At 37.6% G+C, this 20,061-nt stretch overlaps 2 protein-coding genes across 4 annotated transcripts in view; one reads left to right on the forward strand and one right to left on the reverse strand.

Moving 5' to 3' along the window:
* Positions 1-1,166: 1,166 nt before the first annotated feature.
* Positions 1,167-13,176, forward strand: dcaf11 (ddb1 and cul4 associated factor 11). Of its 3 annotated transcripts, XM_046833556.1 has the most exons (16): positions 1,306-1,789; positions 1,971-2,006; positions 2,095-2,290; positions 2,414-2,541; positions 3,283-3,401; positions 3,578-3,642; positions 3,791-3,891; positions 3,993-4,139; positions 5,204-5,258; positions 6,632-6,700; positions 7,296-7,353; positions 7,458-7,643; positions 8,199-8,352; positions 9,068-9,220; positions 9,301-9,407; positions 12,532-13,176. In XM_046833556.1, the coding sequence occupies exons 3-16, from the start codon at positions 2,106-2,108 to the stop codon at positions 12,637-12,639; spliced, it is 1,635 nt and encodes a 544-aa protein (XP_046689512.1). In that variant the 5' UTR covers positions 1,306-1,789; positions 1,971-2,006; positions 2,095-2,105; the 3' UTR covers positions 12,640-13,176. The 3 variants fall into 3 exon arrangements, with proteins under 3 accessions (XP_046689513.1, XP_046689512.1, XP_046689511.1); XM_046833557.1 differs by lacking the exons at positions 1,306-1,789; positions 1,971-2,006 and adding an exon at positions 1,167-1,288; XM_046833555.1 differs by lacking the exon at positions 1,971-2,006.
* Positions 12,669-20,061, reverse strand: part of trpa1b (transient receptor potential cation channel, subfamily A, member 1b) — a 28,068-nt gene continuing 20,675 nt past the window's right edge. Inside the window, exons 20-28 of the mRNA XM_046833558.1 lie at positions 19,619-19,772; positions 19,322-19,411; positions 18,724-18,893; positions 16,992-17,121; positions 16,655-16,837; positions 16,051-16,119; positions 15,857-15,964; positions 15,494-15,612; positions 12,669-14,728 (exon numbers count right to left, since the gene is read on the reverse strand). Of these exons, the coding sequence (XP_046689514.1) occupies positions 14,527-14,728; positions 15,494-15,612; positions 15,857-15,964; positions 16,051-16,119; positions 16,655-16,837; positions 16,992-17,121; positions 18,724-18,893; positions 19,322-19,411; positions 19,619-19,772 (1,225 nt within the window). The 3' untranslated portion in view covers positions 12,669-14,526. The remainder of the gene's footprint in view (positions 14,729-15,493; positions 15,613-15,856; positions 15,965-16,050; positions 16,120-16,654; positions 16,838-16,991; positions 17,122-18,723; positions 18,894-19,321; positions 19,412-19,618; positions 19,773-20,061) is intronic.

Below are 20,061 nucleotides of genomic sequence, written 5' to 3' on the forward strand. Positions count from 1 at the left end.
AGAAGGCAACAAGGATTATGGTGTTAACATGGATGAGACAGAGGGAGTCAGTGATGTAAACATGACTGAAAACAGAGACATTCCTGATCATCATCATCTTCTCTCTGCTTGTGTTCTATATGGTGGTTGTTCAGCTGGTTTAGCCGGTTGTTCATATTTTCATTAGCTAACAAAATTAGAAATTATTTTGTATAAATATATTAATATGATGTGAGGTCCAGTTACCAGTGTTTCACTAAAACAGGTAGTACTGGATACTTTTTTCTTTAGTACATGTCAAAAGCTCATACCTCTTTACTTGAGTGCAAAAGTGTAGTCAGTACTGTATCTGCACTTTTACATGGCTGAAGGATGTGTATACTTTTGCCATCTCTGAAATGTAGTGAACACAAAACTCGACACAGGCAGTAATCTGAGCATGGGATCAAACCGGGGATGACAAGCAGCCTATGAAATCAGATAAGAACATAAAGTGAGTAGACAAAGGCACAAGACATAAATTACAAGTGTTATTATATCAACATCTGTGAAACATCAATCTTAATGTCTTTGCATAAAAAAAAAAAATCTCATTCAAATTTTATTTGAAATGCAAAAACATTCAGATTAATGTAATGTAATTATTGTAATGTTTTATAAAAAAGAAAAATTCAAGTGACTTTTTTCCCCTCCAAATAAACTGTTGTACATTTTTAAATAAATATTTATTTACTTATTTATTTTTACATTAACTTTTTGTTTGGAGAAGAAACGTCACCAAATAAAGCGTTGTACTTTTTTATTTTATTATTTTATTATTATTATTATTATTATTATTATTATTATTATTTTAAAGTACAACCGTTTATTTTAGCACGTGACTGTTTAAAAAAATAAATAATAAAAATAAAGTTCTGTTTTTTTTTGTTTTTTTTTTAGGAATAACACGCTATTTGGAGTCAGAAAACTCACGTGACCAAACAAAGTGCTTTTCTTTTTTATGGTTTTATGTGCATATTGCTTTCTCTTTTTTTTTCTTTCTTAATAAAAAAACGTGCAAAATCTTTATACCTTTAGTCTTTTTTATTTATTTTTTTATTTTGCTTTTTTTCTATTTTCATGTGCAACTGGAAGCTTGAAAAAGTCACGTGACTCTCTCTCTCTCTCTCTCTCTCTCTCTCTCTCTCTAACAGTGCAACACTTTATTTGGAGCACAAGTGGTCACGTGACATTTTGTTTTCGCCAGAACAGCTGATACCAGAATGTCGTGGAACTCGTTTGACGTGAAAGTCAAACCAAAAGTCAAATAGTAAGCAATTTATTAAATATTCCACCGATCCGTTATTCTAGAGATATGCTTTTTGTATCCCGATTAAAAAAAATACATTTATTTTTAAACACTATTAAAACAAAAAACAACAACAACATCAAAAAAGGCTCCTTTCCCAAATCTCGCGTGTTCTCGCGATAGCTGCGGTGTCGCGATAAAGCTGCCAGAAGAGCAGAGTGTTCTACTGCGCTCCGTAAACAACATGGCGTTTCCCGGACTCGGCTGGAGCTGAGACAGCGCAGTTGACAGCGGACATCTGAGCGAGAGAAGCAGGAGCCGTGTCTCAGGGCAATCGGAGAAGGAGCAGGCAGGTTGCCTTCAACTACGGATCGCTGCCGAAAAGCAGATCAAGTGCAGAAAAGGGTCAGAAATAACCCACGGACTGGCCTTTGTAAACAAGAAGACGCATTTCCAGGTTGCAGCCAATAAACAAACAAACAATACAGACACCATTCCTGATCAACTAGTAACAGCTCTGCGGTTAGCATGCTTTCTTTTATTCCAAATGTCTGGTGGATCATTTGCATGAGTGTGAATTCAGTGATCCATCCTGTCTGTCCTGATAAAAAATGTTGACAATTTTATATTCATGATACATATTGCATATGCATTTGGATCATAATTGCTGCCTGGAGGTAAAAAAAAACTTTTACTACCCCAGGTAGGATTTCTGCTCATTTGAATCATCATTTGTCTGGTGAGCATTTGGAAAACTGGATGATATTTCTCTAATATTTGCTTTATAGTTCACGTTTGTCACGTTCCTCATTCCATCTGTCCTCCAGGTGCTCGGTCTATGGGCTCCCAGTCCAGTTCTGGCATGTCCGGTCGCGGCTCAAGCGGAAACCCGGACCAGTCAGAACCCGAATCGAACCAAAACCAGGCTACTACGACCCAGAGGACCCGCAGGGGAACCGAGAGAGCGTCGGCATCTGAGGAGGACGTTGATCTAGCGCAAGTGCTGGCGTACCTGCTGAGGAGGTGACTTATAATAAACGTGGTGTTGGTGGTCACAGGAGGAGTGTTTCACCCTCGGAGACCTAATCATATGCACACGGTGTGTGTGTGTCTCAGACAGATCTTTTAGTGTTGTTTGTCTTGCAGGGGCCAGGTGAGGCTGGTCCATGGCAGTGGAGCGACAGGGTTACAGCTTGTCCAGTCCATATCGGATTCGGACGAGGACAGCGATGGAGCATGGGAGGGACGGCTAGGACATCGCTACGATCCTCCTGGTAATCTGGTTTAAAGATTACATCATCTTCGCAGGCTTTGTTTTTTTTTCTTAGGCTTATTTAATGTCGGAATGGTTTTCCTGGGCATAGGCTGATCATCAGGACTAGAAATACAAAATAAAACATTAACACAAGTTTTTGGAAATACGTCAACGGCTGGTTGGTGTGATGCAGTTGTCATGACTACTCTAAATTATATTTTATACTCTATATACATTAACCCTGAAGATCTGTCTGGCTATCAAAATGCCCCCAAAGTGTTCCAAACTGAGCATTTCGCAATACTTAATATTCATGCTTTTTTTTTGCCGTGTTCATGAGACAAGTAAGTTCGTGTTTTCCGTCGTGTCATAACAAGTATATAAGCGGTGGTTAATATTCTCTCAAATTCACAAATGAGGGAAAACTATCTGCATTTTATTGTAGCACAGTACCAGTAAAACCAGTCTACAGTACATACAGTAGACACCTTTTGACCAGTCATAATTCAGAATTGAGCATGACTCTGTTATGAGGGTATATACACGACAAACTATATGTATATGTGTGAAAAAAAGATGACCATAATATTAATATTTCTGAGAAATATTGCCTTTGTCTCATTAAAATGGGTAGAATGTCTGTATTGTATATTGTGTTATTAATATTAATATGTCTCTGAATCCCAAAATGAAGGTAAAGAGCATTGAGAAAATCTTTATATTGTGTCATACAGAATGACATTGCATATGCTTGTTACAGTGGATTCACATCCAGACACTCAGGAGCTGGACCGCAGCGAGATCCGCACTCAGATCCTATTAGCCACAGCGTCCTCACACCTGAAAAAGCAGCACAGCTTCACACACATGCTTAATCAGGTCAGAGACGTGTTAAGCACCTAGCACATTCACACATACATTTATCTGTGGTTCTGGGCTTAATAGATGAGTAATAGTGTTGTGTTTGCTTGTAAAATGCAGTGTACAGTACACTATAGGATATATCAGGGGTTTTATAGTTTATGCGTAACTGTGTGTGTGTGTGTGTTTTGCAGCGGGAACAGGGTCGCTGTCGTGGGTCTGGTTTCTCTCATGGGGAATGCAGCCGTATTCGCTCACAGTGAGTTTTACAGACACACACACACACACACACACACACACACTTGTACCTTTGATTGTTTGAAATGTAAGTGAGATGTGACGTACAAAAGATCCTTGCTGAAGCCATATTTTTGTCCGTTTGGTCACTTCTTGCTGTGTGTTTGCAGTTTCCTGCCCAACCATGTAGCCCACAAAGACACCTATCAGCAGAAGGCGTTTTGCGGCGTGTACAGCGAAGATGGAAACCTTTTCCTCACTGCTTGTCAAGGTGATACCGTAGATGCTTGATACCGTAGATTTATCAGAAAACCATAAAACACATTATTCAGATCTGTAACTGTGTATGTGTGGTGTTTTGTGTGTGTGTAGATCAGAATATTCGGCTGTACGACACCAGTCGTGGTAGATTCCACCTGAAGCGCACCATGAAGGCCCGAGACGTAGGCTGGAGTGTGTTAGACGTGTGTTTCACGCCTGATTCGCGCTCTGTTCTCTACTCCAGCTGGTCTGATTTCAGTAAGACTCACACTTGCATGTTCGCTGTGCAGAAAGTCAGTCAGAAAGATGTATACACTTGAAGACGGACATTCCTGAGAAATCAAGACACACCTTAAAACTAGCAAACAAACAGAGTAGCAGTAGACAACAGACGTGTGTAAAAAAAAAAAAAACCTAGACATGTCACAGACACTTCTAAGCCAGACAGATGGAGAGATACATGTGAGAGACAAATGAACATGCTTAAGATATTAAGAACGAGATGTCTGAGACAGGTAAATGGGTAGACGGACATGCTTTAGACGGGTAGATGGACACACCTGAGACAGACTGACAGACTTGCTTAAGACAGATGTCTGTGATTAAAATATGTCATTGAGACAGACAAACATGTCTGAAACAGACAGGCACATTTGAGATGGGCAGGCAGATATACTTGATGATGGACATGCTGGAGACAGAGGTAGACAGACACACCTAATTAGAGCAGACAGACCAGCTTGAAACAGGTAAATGCACCTGAAACAGAAGACATAGTTACCTGAGACCAACTGGCAAGAGACACAGGTCAGACAGATGGACATGCTTGAGACAGACAGACACACACATCTGAGACAGGCAGGCATATATACTTGGGCATACACAGGTAGATGCACAATCGAAAAAATAGACATAGTTACCTGAGACAGACAAGCAAATGTTTGTGACCAAAGGATGATACAGACAGACAGACAGACAGACAGACAGACAGACAGACAGACAGACAGACAGACAGACAGACAGACAGACAGAGACAGACAGGGCTGAAACATTGACAGACACATCTGAGCCAGGAAGGCGGATATACCTGAGGATAGACAGACCCTTCTCAGATTGCCTGACAGACACATCTCAGACATGAGTCACAGACATGCATACAAACTGAACCTGTCCATAATCACAGTCGATTGATTACCCAATTGCTTCAATAATGTTTTTTCTTCTGTATACATTTATCTTTTTTTTTTATTTTTTTTTATTTCATTATAATCCTTCTGTCTTTCTTTATTCATTAACCCTGTTGTGTATTTCCCCTTGTCTAGTCCATGTGTGCAATATAGATGGCGAGAGTGAAACGCACACCGCTCTGGAACTCAAGTTAGTGTCTCCCACATAGTTCATTATAGCTTTAAGACGCAGGTAATCCATCACCTGCACACTTCCTCTACCTGTGGATTACACACACGATCATAAGAACCATCATTCTCCATCATGCCCCATGACCTGGGAGATGAACTTGTACCGAACATGCTGGCAAAGCTCTAGGAGCAATTCTTTAGAATCAGAAGAATAATGTTTAAGTATTATGGGTTGCTATTATAAGTATTATGGAATCTGATGTGTCATAAAAATGCACACTGTGCTGGTGCTCTAAAAAAAAATATAAAAAAAGAATAATAAAAGTAAAATGAACAAAAACATGATCTATACAAATTTTTTTCAATTGATGCGAGATGCTTTCGCTCAGTGCCTCTGTGTAATTGTTCTTACTTTATTTTCAGTGTTTAAAAAATGTTTGTGTGCAGAGCATCATACTCTACAAAGTAGTCAAAAGTATTTGGACACCTGACATTTCCACCCATATGTCGTTCTTCCCCAAACTGTTACCACTAAGTTGAGCGCACATTTTTATTAAAGCTCAAATTTCCCTTCACTTGAACCCAAACGTGTTTCAGCATGTCAATGCCCCTGTCTACAGCTCCATGAAGATATGGTTTACATAAGTTTGAGTGGAAGATCTCCTAAACTTTGACCTCAGTGCTATTGAACATTTTTGGGATGAATTGAAACACCCAAGCCTCCTCACCTTACTTACATCAGTACCTGACGTCCTTGTAGCACAAAGAGCAGTAGACTTTGGTGGAACACCTACCCAACAGAGTGAAGAAATGGGGAATGGGATGTTCAGAATGCACATGGGAGTCTTATGGTCAGGTGTCCACCAACTTTTGTTCATGGAGTGTAGTGGTGATCTTTGCCAGCATGTGAAGTACAAGCTTCATTCATTGATCATCATTCATATTCAAAATTAGATTTCAATTAAAGTAACATTTCTGTTATGTCTGCATGCTTCATTTGTAGGATTGACTAGTAACCATGGTGATGACGATGATGATGTCATCACACTAACTAGCGCTATGCTTATTTGACATGCTAATATTTGCCTTAATCAGAATCAGAAAAAGCTTTATTACCAAATTACTTTATTAGTTTGACTTGAAGACAGGAGCTTCGAGTGCAGGAGAAAGTACAGGCGATGTGCACCATATGAAGGAATTACAAAGTAGAGATGGATTATAACAAAATCTAAGAAAAACAGGAATTAAATTATGCATTATATAACGACTCATGTCTTGAACTGCTTATTTCTCAACTCGTGTCTTGAACTGCATGTCCCTGTGCTGTATGATAAAGTGAAAAATGCATGAGCTTGTGTGTGATTTTAAACTCATGTCTGTTTTCTCCTTCAGTCCAGACGAAAGAAGGTTCTGCGTTTTCTCGCTCACAGCCTCAATGGACAGCAGAGAAGTTCTAGGCGGGTCTGTGGATTCACCTTTATATTCACATAATTATGCGCAGGTTTTAGGTCTAGCATCTCTAGCGGTATAAATTATACCACTCATTAGTATTTCCTGTTGTCCGGGAATCATATGTGCACCTCCTGAAATTAACGCTGGAGGAAATTTGTGGATCTACTGAATGAGTTAAAGCGAAAACCTTGATTGGAAACTTGTTACCTCAGAACTTCATCAGAATCAGGTTTATGGGCCAAGTGTGTTAACACACACAAGGAATTTGGTTCCAGCTGTTACTGACTCTCAAAAGTACAGAGATAAATAATAATAAATTGGCAAACAATAGTTTTAAATCAAATACACTTAATGTGTTTTTGTTAAATATTGCCTACTTATATTTAAATGTTATAAGAAGAAACTAAATTTGTGTTAATTAAGGGTAAAAAAAAAAAAGGCTAGCCTTTAAAAAAAAAAAATTTACCTCAAAATTAGGTCTTCTTTTGGCTTCTCCCATTAGGGGTCGCCACAGCGGATCATCCATGCATCAACAACTATGCGAAATTGCTATTCCTTGAAAACGCCATCGATTTGAGTGTGTGTTTTTGTTTCTTTGCGACAGAGCGAACGACGGCTGTTTGTATGTATTTGACCGCGAGCTGAACAAAAGAACTTTGAAAGTAAGGAACCTCAACCACACGGTTTGCGTCGTCACACGCTCTCGTATCCCGCTCTGACTGCACGTTGTTTACCGTGTGTGTGTGTGTGTGTGTGTGGATTTCAGATCGACGCTCACGAGGATGACGTGAATGCCGTGGCGTTTGCCGACGTCTCGTCTCAGCTGCTGTTCTCGGGCAGCGATGACGCGCTGTGTAAAGTGTGGGACAGACGCACACTAAGAGAACACTCACCTCAACCAGTCGGGGTGTTGGCAGGACACCGAGACGGAATCACTTTCATACACAGCAAGGTGTCGAACACACAAACACTTAAAACACACACTACACGCTACACAATATGGACAAAAGTATTGGGACATCAGATTTTTCCGGAAATATGTGGTTCTTTGGATGTTTATTTAAACCATGAGAGCCCAACCATGAAGATATGGTTTCCATGGATTGGAATTGAAGAGGTCTCTAATCAGAACCCTGTTGAACACCTTTGAGATGAAATGAAATGCTGACTGCACTCCAGGCCTTTTCACCTCACCTACCTCAGACTTTACACTTTTAGTGGCTGAATGAGCACAAATATCTACAAGCACATTCCAAAATCTAGAAACATCTTCCTGAAAGAATGGAGGTTATTATAAATGGGGACTGAATGTGGAATCTTGTTCAGGTGTCCACAAACCTTTCTCCATATAGTGTACACTGACCAGGCATAACATTCTGACCACCTGATCTGTGCACATAATAAATATTTTTATTTCCACTTCATTTTGCTTCATGTAGCTTTCTGCTGAATTCTGGTGAAGAAAGACCTCTATTTTGGGCTGTAATGTGCCTATATATGTTCGCAGGGTGATGCTCGGTATCTGATCAGTAATTCAAAGGATCAGACGATTAAGCTATGGGATGTGAGGAAGTTTTCTCCCAAAGAAGGCCTCGCTGCATCCAGACTCGCCGTCACACAGCAGAACTGGGACTATCGCTGGCAGCAGGTCCCACAGAGAGGTGTGTATGTAGGTGTTTTGGTGTCTCTGTGTGTCTACGAGGTGGCATCAAAAAGTTTCGAAACGTTCCTGCCACTTCTGGAATGTGAACTGAAAGTCTTCTTTTGAAGCGTATCAAGCAATTTCTGCGAATCTCGCTAGAATCGCGTTGTTTCTGGCAAGAAATTCGCGTGGTGAATTCACGCCCTCTAGTGGGAATAAAGACATGACGGTTGGGACTCGATGAACTGCAGGATTTATATATATTTTTGTTCTTCATTTATAATTTTTTTTCTAATAAAAATAGTTCATACACATTTAAAGCCACAAACAAACAATTAGGTCATTAATGCAGGCAAATTAAAACAACATAGGGTTACCTACAACAACTACACTTATTTTTGAACTTGATGCTATTTGATGTTGTTTATCACGTGGCATAAATAAATGAATGGATAGATTATTAACAGTTTTCAAATAGACCCTGTAATCGGGGATCGGTTGCCGTTTCATAAACCACCTCTAAAGGCAGCAAATGAGGAAATATTTCCTCATTAAATATTTATTTATTAATATGATTAGTAATTAATTACCAAACAATTAATTACTAAACGTATTAATAAATAAATATTTAATATACCTATTAAAGAATCAGTCCCCACTAACGCCCAGGTAAGTCGAAATACTGTAGTTAACCATATGGTGGTGCTATAACAGCATTCTTTCTCCGCACACAGCTTTAAAGAGGCACAAACTGACCGGTGATACATCCGTGATGACATATCGAGGTCACGGCGTTCTTCACACGCTCATCCGCTGCCGTTTCTCCCCCGAGTTCAGCACAGGGCAGAAGTTCATCTACAGCGGCTGCTCGACCGGGAAAATCATCAGTGAGACAACAAATCCTTATTTCAGCAGACAGAAGCTTGGCCTATTTTTCTCTTGACCGTCTTCTCCTCTTCTTTGGTAGTTTATGACGTGCTGACGGGCCAGGTTGTGTCCAGGCTGACCGGGCACGAGGCGTGCGTGAGAGATGTCAGCTGGCATCCGTACCAGGATAACATCATTAGCAGCTCTGTGAGTGTTGAGCCACGATATCAGCAGGAAAACGATTTCGCATGCTGCTGTTAACGATCTTGAAAGCACGGTTTAGAAAAAGATTTGTGAAACTTTTTTGGGAAAATTCCAAGTTGGAAACTTACCAGGAATGTATAGGAATTTGCGGTACTTATTGGACTTATTTAGAATTTATGTGAACTGTACCATATGCAAATATTAATGTAAACATTTTGTTTGTTTGGCAAAATAAGACAAAAAGACATTTGGCTTTGATTTAATTGTTAGTATAATTTTGTTGCTTATGCACAGCACAAGGAAGTTGTAAATGAATGTAATAAATGTATGGCATAAATTAATTAATTTAATACATTCAATTATTAAATGATTTAAAAATTTAAATAATAAGAATTTTATATAAATATTTATTCATTTAATTAGGGCTGCAACAACTAAGTGATAAAATCGATAATAATGGATAATGAAATTCGTTGTCAGCGTATACCTTTATCGAGTAGTTGCGCTGCTCAAGTTACGGCTTAACGTGACGGCAGCTTGCAAAAATATGTCAACCGGCAGCAGGAAAAGAAAACGCACTGGAGTCACGGATGAAGGCGAAACATCAGCACGGTGAGCAGAAACTGTCAAATCCTCATCATGTGTAAATGGTGTCGTTTAATGAACTGCTATTGTGTGAACTGTTTGTAACTTCAGGACGGTCGCACTGGATCTGTTCTGTCGTGACTCGCGAGCATCAGGTCGCGCAATCGGCTCGCGAGCGACCGTCACTATGTCGCCACGAGCCGATTGCGCGACCTGATGCTCGCGAGTCAATTAAATTTCAAGATTCAATTAAAACGGTGCGAACAAACACTAAATCTAAAAGCAGCAAATAACCGCAGCAGTGAACGATTCTAGTTTTAGACACTGTTGTGGTTTTCAGCAGATTATTATGCATTTGTACAGAAATGCATTGATTTTTATTTTTTTTAATTGAGTCTGTTAGCTTGTTGCTTTTCTTCATTCCATTCTGTTTTTATAGCGTTTGTCTACTACACCTGTAACTGTTTTTAAAATGATTTACTGCGACTTCACGACATTCTTGTTTTCAACGTTTGTATATTTAATTTATGCAGATATCGTTGAATTATTTTACAACATTAAATGAATTATATTTTAGATGCGTTTGTATTTACAAATTAAACAAAATGCCTTTTTTTAAAGCATGGTTGTCTACTTGCCATCTGCAATTATCATCAAAAACAATAGATGTTTTGCACGATTTATACTTTGCATACTCAAATGTTTTTTTTTTTTGTTTTTTTTGTTTTTTACAGAAAGAAACAACCCAGCATGAGTGAATTTGTTCAAAGGAGAAATCCCCCGTTCACTTATCAACAAGCAGCCACTACGAGCTTTAAAATGTCTAAATTATGAGCAAAACATTGTTAAAAAAATCCGATTTACCGGGAAAACAAACGAAAATAATCGTTCGATTAATCGATTATCAAAATAATCGTTAGTTGCAGCCCTAAAATGTATACATTAAATTGTTAAAATGTAACAAATGTACGTGATATTTATATCATTTAGATAAATACTTACCAAGATGTACATTTAAATTATTTTATTTTACATTATTTTGTGTGCAGGAGTGAAGAAATAATGTGTGTTATGTTATTGAGGGAGGCACAGTGCATGTAGGGGGCGTGGCCTCAGTAAATTTAACTGAAACTGAATTAAATCTGTTGTACCAGAGATTATCCTTTTTTTTGCAGCTACATCTAAGTTGCCTGTTATAGGCTATTGTGTAATTTTGTAAATCCCTAATTTCCCATATATTCCTGTTAAATCTCATTAAAAGTTTATGGTCTTAAAAATTCCCAGAATTTTGCAACCCTAATCCTGATGCCCTTATTTATTTAAATATTTATCAGTGGTAGAACTACAGAGCCACCACAGATTATATTGGTATTCCGGTTCCCTGCATAAGTGTCCCTTTTCCTTGTAGGTATAAAAGGTTTAAATATTTTTGGATTGAATCCGAACATTTGATGATTGACAACGATTGAGAGACTTTTTGCCCAATATGTGTCAGTGCTTGTTTGGACTCTATTTGCTACTATTCAGCTTTACGTCTTCTGGAATATTTTTGTATTCACTGTGAACATGTGGATCCTCAAAGTTTTGCTCATTCTTCTAGGCAAATTTCAAGTATCTGTCTGAATTGGTTTGTGGGCTGAGCTTTGATATTTAGGTCCCACCTAGTGGAAGGTGAACCTCAGTCTTGTGTACGGAATAGCAGGTTTTCTAGACACATTCCCGCAATCCAATGCTACCCTTCCCATGAATCATTGTGGAGCTAAAAAGTCACATCAGACTAAAGATTCCTGCTGAGAATAAAAAAAAAGGCTACCTATTAGATACTTTTTTGTATAATGCATAGCTTTGTGACTAGGGAATTTTTAAGACTAGAAACCTTCCATGGGAGTTAATTGTGGGATAAATTGTGAATTTACAATATTGCAGGCTAGCTTGTAAAAAACAAACACACAAACAGTTTGAATGCAATTTCAGTTGAATTTCTACCTGCACATATATCAATCACATGCACACAGCACACTTACTGCAGGGCTACTGAGGCCACGCCCCCTAATGCACCGTGCACTCCTCTAGAGCATAACACTAATAATCTCTTCAATCCTGCACCCAAAAATAATGTAAAAAATGCCCAAATTACATAATCGCACGCATTTATGTTTAAAACTTACTTGTGTTGTGTGTTTACGCGATCGTGCGACAAAATGCTAATAATTAAATCAAAGTCAAAAAAGTCATTTTAAAAATGTATTAATTTGCATGCGTCAGGTGATGACAAAACAAAATTTTATTTATGTCTGTATATGATCCAGTTTATGTAAATTTTCTTTAAGTTTCTAATAACCTTTCATAATTTCAATACATTTTTTAAAAAGTTTCCAACTTATATTTCCCAATTCCCCAAATAAAGTTCCTATAGAAAGGTCCTGGAAATGTAGCTTAAATTTACCATAAAGTTTCTCCAGCTTCTTCAGTTACTTTTGGTCTCTTGGTTGCTTTAGCCAGTTGATAAGTTTGAAGTTTTGATGTCTTTTTTCCCCTGCAGTGGGATGGTGCAATTCGCTTGTGGGAGCACAGGCACACTCACCTGCTGGATAAAGACAGAGACCGGGCGAACGAATGGAGGCCAGAAGAGAAGATGGAGGAAAAGTGACCTGGCTGCGAGTTTGCTGTGTGTTTTGAAAAATAGTTTTTTCTGCTGGCCAAAAGAATAAAACTGCACAAAAAAACCCAACAACAGGGCAACACACAAGCTCAGTAATGTATAATACGCACACTAGAGATCTTTTTACTTTAATTGCAAAACTCTGGGATTCCGGCTGAAACCTGCTCTCGTGATAAAGTTACTCACGATGACATTATTGCATCACTTATAGTAATAATAGTGATAAAAATTATAATGATAATGTTGTTGCTTTTTGTCTCCCTGTGAGAGAAAACAGCTTTAAAAAAAACCATATTGAAATGGTAAAGCTGAATAATATAAACCATTGTAATAGTGTTCATGTTCATTATTAAGGGAAATGTTATTTTGGAGTGTAATGTGAAAGAATGACCAATAGAAATGTGCGTAAGTGTGTGAAAGAGAGGTGTGTCTGAATATATGTCACTGAAATTAGTTTCCTGCAAATCTCCAGAGTGCGTTTGTAAATAATTCACGAAGTTAATTAAAATCCTTTTTCAGGCTCGAGTCTGAACCCTTTTTTGAGCTCATAGTGTTCATACCTATATCTTTGTACACAATATGAAAAGACTTTTAACTATATGACACGTCAATGCTTTTTAAACATCCCATTCCAAATTTAGCCCCCGTTTGCTATTATAAGAACCTCCACTCTTTTGGAAGACGTTCCACTAGATTTTGTTGTGGCATTGCAATTTACCCAAAAGGTCTTCAGTTGTTTTGAGGTCAGAATTTCATCCTATGTTTATAGGTTCATATCACTATGGAGCTGGTGTTGTGTACAGTGGTCACTGTCATGATGGAACAAGTTTGAGCCTCCTAGTTCAAGTGAAGAGAAAATTTCATTCTACTGCAATCCAAAGACTTCCAGTTCAATTGTGTTCCTCCAACTTTGCTGTAACAGTTTGGGAAAGAACTTGAAATGGTTGGAAAATTCAGGTGTCCCAATACGTCTTTCCATATAGTGTATGTAAAAAAAAAAAAATCCAATAAAAATGTTTTGTGAGGTACACTTTAAAGTGATCAGTGCAGTGAAAAGAAATAATCAGATAGACATTTTTGTCTTTTGTTATTTAATCTACTTTTAGTGAATATACTGAATCTGTATATATTTTGAACTTAAAATAAATAAAAACACAAATATGAACAAATATGTATGTGTATTTCTAATCATAACCCATAGCTATAATAAAATTAAGGATCCTGTAGAAATGAAGGATCCCTGACATGTATAGCTGCATGTCTGTGACCTAAAAATAAACATTATCTCCAGAAATTTGGTAGACATGAAGACAAACTTGTTTTCTATTGGTCCCAAAGCTCAGAAGTCCACACTGAGAGCGTTATTTCCTTATAAGAACCTTAAAAATGTAAAAAAAAAGTGCATCATTTTCAAACTTGATCGATATCAGGGCTTTGTAGGCCCCACTTAGACACATAAGCAAAAACATTACTGCTGTTTTTATTGGATTTTAACTTGTTTATGAAATGCCCAGATGATGATGCTCACTTACTAGTAGAACCATAAAAAATTTAAATAGCAATATAAAATAACTTAAAAAAACTTAAATTAAATGTGTGTACAATGCTCCAAATTACATACAGTATCTATTAATACATACCAAATAACAACAGCTAAAGTGTCTAAGTATTTATTTCCCCTCAATTTAAATAGATAAATTCTATTACTATTAACAGTGTAATTTTAAAGAATACACAATGATTTAATGCTACATACTCAATATACAATATTACTTGATACTAAATTCTACTAAATAGTATATTTTCTTGATAATCACTTAGATTTTCAATGTAAGATAAAGTATATCTGGCATTACATTAATCTCTACACCACCATTAGCATGTCGAATGTGACTTCCCGACCCCGAGAGCTTGCATCAGAGGAACCCAGCGGGATTTATGTACTTTTGCTCTGGTGATGGACCTAAAATCGTCAGGTCCGTCTTTGTCGTCGGCCTCTGTTGTGATTTCCATTTTCTGTATGATGAGTTTCAACAAAACGTCTTGTTTTTCCAATGCAGAAGAAATCTGCTTCAGCCTTTGAACCAAACAAATAAAAAATAAGCATCAGCGCATTAATAAGAATGGAACTGATTTCATAGTATCTGCATTATTAACTAATAAGGTATAGGCTTATGGATTGTAATGTGTGTAGAAGAGGTTAGAATATATACTGCGAGGGGTTGGTTCACTGAGGGATAGGATTAAGATGAATGAGGATTCTAGATGAATGCAAACGGATGAGAATGTGAGGAAAGGGTTTGGGATTAAAAGTGTATTAAGATTAAAGGAAAATTGAGATAAGTGAAAAGGGATAGGGCACTACTATTAGGGTATTAGATGAATAAAAAGGTGAATGAAATAAATAGGGAATTGGGCTATGTGGGAAAGTGTGTGAGGGAAAGTGACAGAGGAATGAGGAATCGGAATGAGTGACTGAATATAGGGTGTGTGGATGGGATTGGAATAAAAGAGGGGCCTTGAAATGAGCAAAGGAGGGGCAGGGTGTGTGTGTGTGTGTGTGTGTGTGTGTGTGTGTGTGTGTGTGTGTGTTTTAAGTAAGGCAGTGAGGCCATTTAATATAGAAAAGGCATTTAGGATCCTTGAGAAATGCAAAAAAGAGTATCTGTGATCCCTCTGAGAGAGAAAATTAAGTAAGATGTTTTCGCTATATATGAGTGTGTGTCGGGGGGTGGGGGGTAATTTGGGTAATTTGCTTGCCAAAGTACCCTTTAAAAACAAAATAAAATGAGAACGTTTACCCAGATGTTGTAATATCCAACAAGAATAATGAAACCTTTACCTGTTTTTCTGCTTGATCATTTCTGTCTCCATTGGATTTGAGTGTGACACGTGAGTGTCTAAACGAGTGCGCACTTTGCCCTCTGGATTAACAACCCAAAAGAACTGCTCCATCATTCCCTGCATTTAAAGAATATTCACTATGCAAAAACGTCATACTGTATAACACAAAGGTACAAATAAATTGAATATGCCACAGATTAAATTAGCACTTATGTTATATTAGTACTTTTCGGTTACAAATACAGTAATACAGGCAGATGCATTTTACAGTAGAGCTTATTTAAACCAATAAATATATATTTTTTGACTAATATATTCTCTGCTTTCTAACATATGACATAGAGATGATGAAATTGCTGACCTTAAACTTGGCACAATTCTTGTTCGGGTAGATCGTGATTCTATGTTTGTCGACTCGCTTCATAAACCAATATGGCAATTTTTCTTCCAGTGTGGTATGAAGATTAATCTGTGTAAAAATGAGTGAAACATTTAAGAAAGGGAAAAATGCTAGCATCTTGAGATAGATGGTTTAAAATGGTTGTAATTAATCACCTGCATGGCGATCCTCTTCAGTGCTGCGTTTCTTTGAACCTCAGCGATGTCCCCCACTGCCAAACCAATCTAAACCATGAGCAAATGAACACAATAATTACAAATTAATGGCAAAAATCTCTTCAATGAAACAGAAATTTATATTAAAGCATCTTCGAATAAATGGTATAATATAAACTCAGCACAAGAGTGATGTTATGGAGATGAAAACAACGAGGAAATCCATGAGTTAGAAGTGAACTATAGACCACTGAAGATTATCTAGATTTTTGATCCTATCCTTTGCCTATGGTTTAACATCATTCTTTACTTTTCCATCCACTTTTTTAACTCATGGGTTTTGTGTGACTGTGCTAAAAGCAAATCTGTCAACATTTTAGTATTTATTTTATTTAGTATTTATTCTGTGGCTGTTTTATAATATTACTCAAACCCTTACAGAGCACTTCACTTTTCTTCATTTGGTCACTACAGGTTTCCAAAATATACAATCTGACAGAACTTATAAATTGAAGAACCAGAGCCTTGAGGAATTTAATGCTGTTTTCACACAGGATTTCAATATCAAATAAATGAAATGCATCAATAAATTGGATTCTCATACCATCAGGTTCATGAGAAGGATTGGCATGAGTAGGACGAAGGACACAAAAACAAAGTAGGTGATTAACGGAAAAGCCAGAGTTCTGTGATTGTATGCTTCCAGAAATGAGGTTTCGTAATTCAGCTCTCCAACCGTCATCACAAACGTTTGCGCCAACGACAGACCAATCGAGTTGAACTCGCCCTAGCGGGGAAAATGAAAACATACAAAAATTCTTGTAATAGAATTGATTTTTAGTTAACGATTGTATAATTTCATTAGAGACACATGTAATTTTGATTTCATGCGGGAAAAAGGACATTTAAAATGAAATTAACACATTAATATTACAACATACACGATGTAGCATCAGCGCATGAAAGGACAATCCAAACGCCAGCAACAGGAAGATGAAAAGGACAAGGACGATGATGAGTGTCCTTGTGATTTCTCCAAACATGACAACATAAATACCAAAACGGTCAAACCTGTATGGAATGAAGAAACACATTTACACATTGATACAAAAAAAACAAAAAAACACACTCCTCGAGCTGTAACAAAATAGGAATTGCCCAGTAATGTGAAATTTAAATGGCAAAATAATTGCTAACACTAAATATGGTATCAATCCAAATAAGAAGGAAACAAAGTAAACGTCAAAATCCTAGTATTTGCTTCAGAATCTCGAGCTTTTATCTATGCTGACCCATACCTGTGGAACGTATTTCCTCTTGATATCCGCAACAGCGATTCTGTCTCTATTTTCATATCTCAACTGAAAACCCATCTTTTCACGCAGGCATATCATTTACATTTTATTTGTAAATTTTTTTTGTATAGTGTCCATTATTTTAAAATGTTATTTGTTTTTATTGTATGTAAGCTGTCCTTAAGTGTCATGTAAGACACCTTTAAATAAAATGTATATTATTATGATTATTATTATGATTATTAAATGTATGCAGTTTTTTGCATACAGTTTGACTAGAAAAATATCAGTCTTTACAGTTGGCAAGCATGTTGGTGGTTGAATATGGTCATAACTTCTTAAGTCCAAGGTAAATGGAATGCATAATGATTGTTAAGGGTGGGGTTATAGAGAGGGGTGGGTTTATAGTCAATAGTAGGTTATAGTGAGGGGTGGGGTTATACTGAAAAGTGATGTTGTAGTGAATGGTGAGGTTTTAGTTGAGGGTGAGGTTATAATGAAGGAGGAGGTTATAGGGGAGAGTGGGGTTATAATGAATGGTGAGGTTATAATGAAGGGTGAGGTTATAGTGAATAGTAAGGTTATAATGAACGGTGAAGTTATAATGAAGGGTGAGGTTATAGTGGAGAGTGGGGTAATAATGAACGGTGAGGTTATAGTGAATAGTGAGGTTATAATGAAGAGTGAGGTTATAGTGAAGAGTGGGGTTGAAGTGAAGGGTGAGGTAATAAAGAGTGGGGTTGTAGTGAATGGTGAGGTTATACTAAAGAGTGGGGTTGTAGTGAATGGTGAGGTTATAGTGAATACTGAGGTTATAATAAAGGGTGAGGTTTTAGTAAAGAGTGATTTTGTAATGAATGGTGAGGTTATAGTGAAGAGTGGGGTTGTAGTGAATGGTGAGGTTATAGTGAAGAGTGGGGTTATACTGAAGAGTGGGGTTGTAGTGAATGGTGAGGTTATAGTGAAGGGTGGGGTTATACAGAAAATGGGGTTGTAGTGAATGGCGAGGTTATAGTGAATATTGAGGTTATAATAAAGGGTGAGGTTATACTGAAGAATGGGGTTGTAGTGAATCGTGAGGTTATACTGAAGGGTAAGGCTACTGTGAAGGATGTGGCCATTGTAAAGTTTGGGGTTTTAGTAAAGGGTGGGGTGATAGCGAGGCATAGGGTTACTGAAAGTGCTGGCATTATGGTGAAAGGTTTGGTTACAGAGAAGAGTAGGGTTATAGTGAAGCATAGGGTTATTGTAAGGGGTGGGGTTATAGTGAAAGATGGGGGTAATAGTAAGACGTGGTTTATAGTAAAGGGTGCAAGTATAGTGAAGGGTGGGGTTATGGGGTGGTATGCATAACAAATAATTCTAATGGCTATTTTACCTCTGTAAAAAAAGCAGAAAGTTCATCCAGGCAAATAAAATTGCCAAAGCTCCAGCCTGCCAATGCAGATTCCCTTCCACACCGAAGAACATTGGAATAATGAAAGCAAGAGAGGAAATGGCTGTTGCCCAATCCGATACGTTTGAGGAGTCGAAAAAGTAACTCATTCGCTGTTGGTTAAAGTGAGTACAAAATAGATATGAATAAATCATTTGATAGTGTATGCACTGTATATGATACATTTCTGTACATTTTTGCTTCCCTTTTAAAGCCCATAATGGCTGTAACACCTTCACCTTTACCTCTCTGAATATTTGGAAGGCCGTCTGCAAAACTGCTTTGTAACATCAAGGAAATATAAAGACTTGACCTTACTTGTTAACAGGTTGATATAATCCTAATCCAGGAAACACATTCCCTTATTACACATAACTGCTTATTAACCAGCTTGCTAACAAACTAGTTGAGTAATCAATTTTAATATTACCTACTTTGTTAATGACCTAAAGCTGAGTTACTCTGCTGTTTGAAAATAGATAGTCAAAAAATCTTACTAATTTTAACAATTGCTTCTGTAAAACAGTGGTTTTTGCCTTACCTGTTGTACCAGTTGTATCACCTCTTTGCAAATGGCATAAATGTTCATGACAAGGACCATCAGCATGGACACTGAAATTAAATAGCTTTGCTGAGCCCCAAAAAAGAATTTAAAAAAGAGAGAGAAAGAAAAAGAGAAAGAAAGAATGAGTTAGCTGTATAATCTGTAGCATACAGCTAGAGCTAGTATGTGTAGCCTCCTATTCACAAGTGACAAGAGCTTTCTCTTTGACCACAAAATGATATTCAGAGATATTCTTGTAAACACTAGCATTTGGGAATGTATAGCTTAGCATACTTTACGGAAGGGTATGGGCTCCATTTTGAAGACCGTGCCATTTGCTGTCTTGATTTGTGAAGGTTTTAGGTTGATGACAAGATACGTGAGAGGCAAAAGGCCTAACAGGTACACGGCCAGATTGAGCAAATGAGCTTTACTTCCATAAGCTTTCCTGTGAGGAAAAAAAAACAGTATAAAAGACAGAAATAAAAAAAGTACAGTACCACTAATACATTTGGTCACTTAAATTACTTGATGTATGATTAAGTAACTTCTTCTTCTTTCGGCTTCTCCCATTAGGGGTCGCCACAGAGGATCATCCGTCTCCACACCCCCACTGTACACTACATCTGCCTCTTTCAAACCAACTACATGCACGTCTGCCCTCACCACATCCATAAACCTCCTTCTTGGCCTTCCTCTTTTCCTCCTTCCTGTTGGCTCCATCCTCAGCATTCTCC

This window comes from Silurus meridionalis, chromosome 21, assembly GCF_014805685.1.
Source record: "Silurus meridionalis isolate SWU-2019-XX chromosome 21, ASM1480568v1, whole genome shotgun sequence".
Lineage (NCBI taxonomy): Eukaryota > Metazoa > Chordata > Actinopteri > Siluriformes > Siluridae > Silurus > Silurus meridionalis.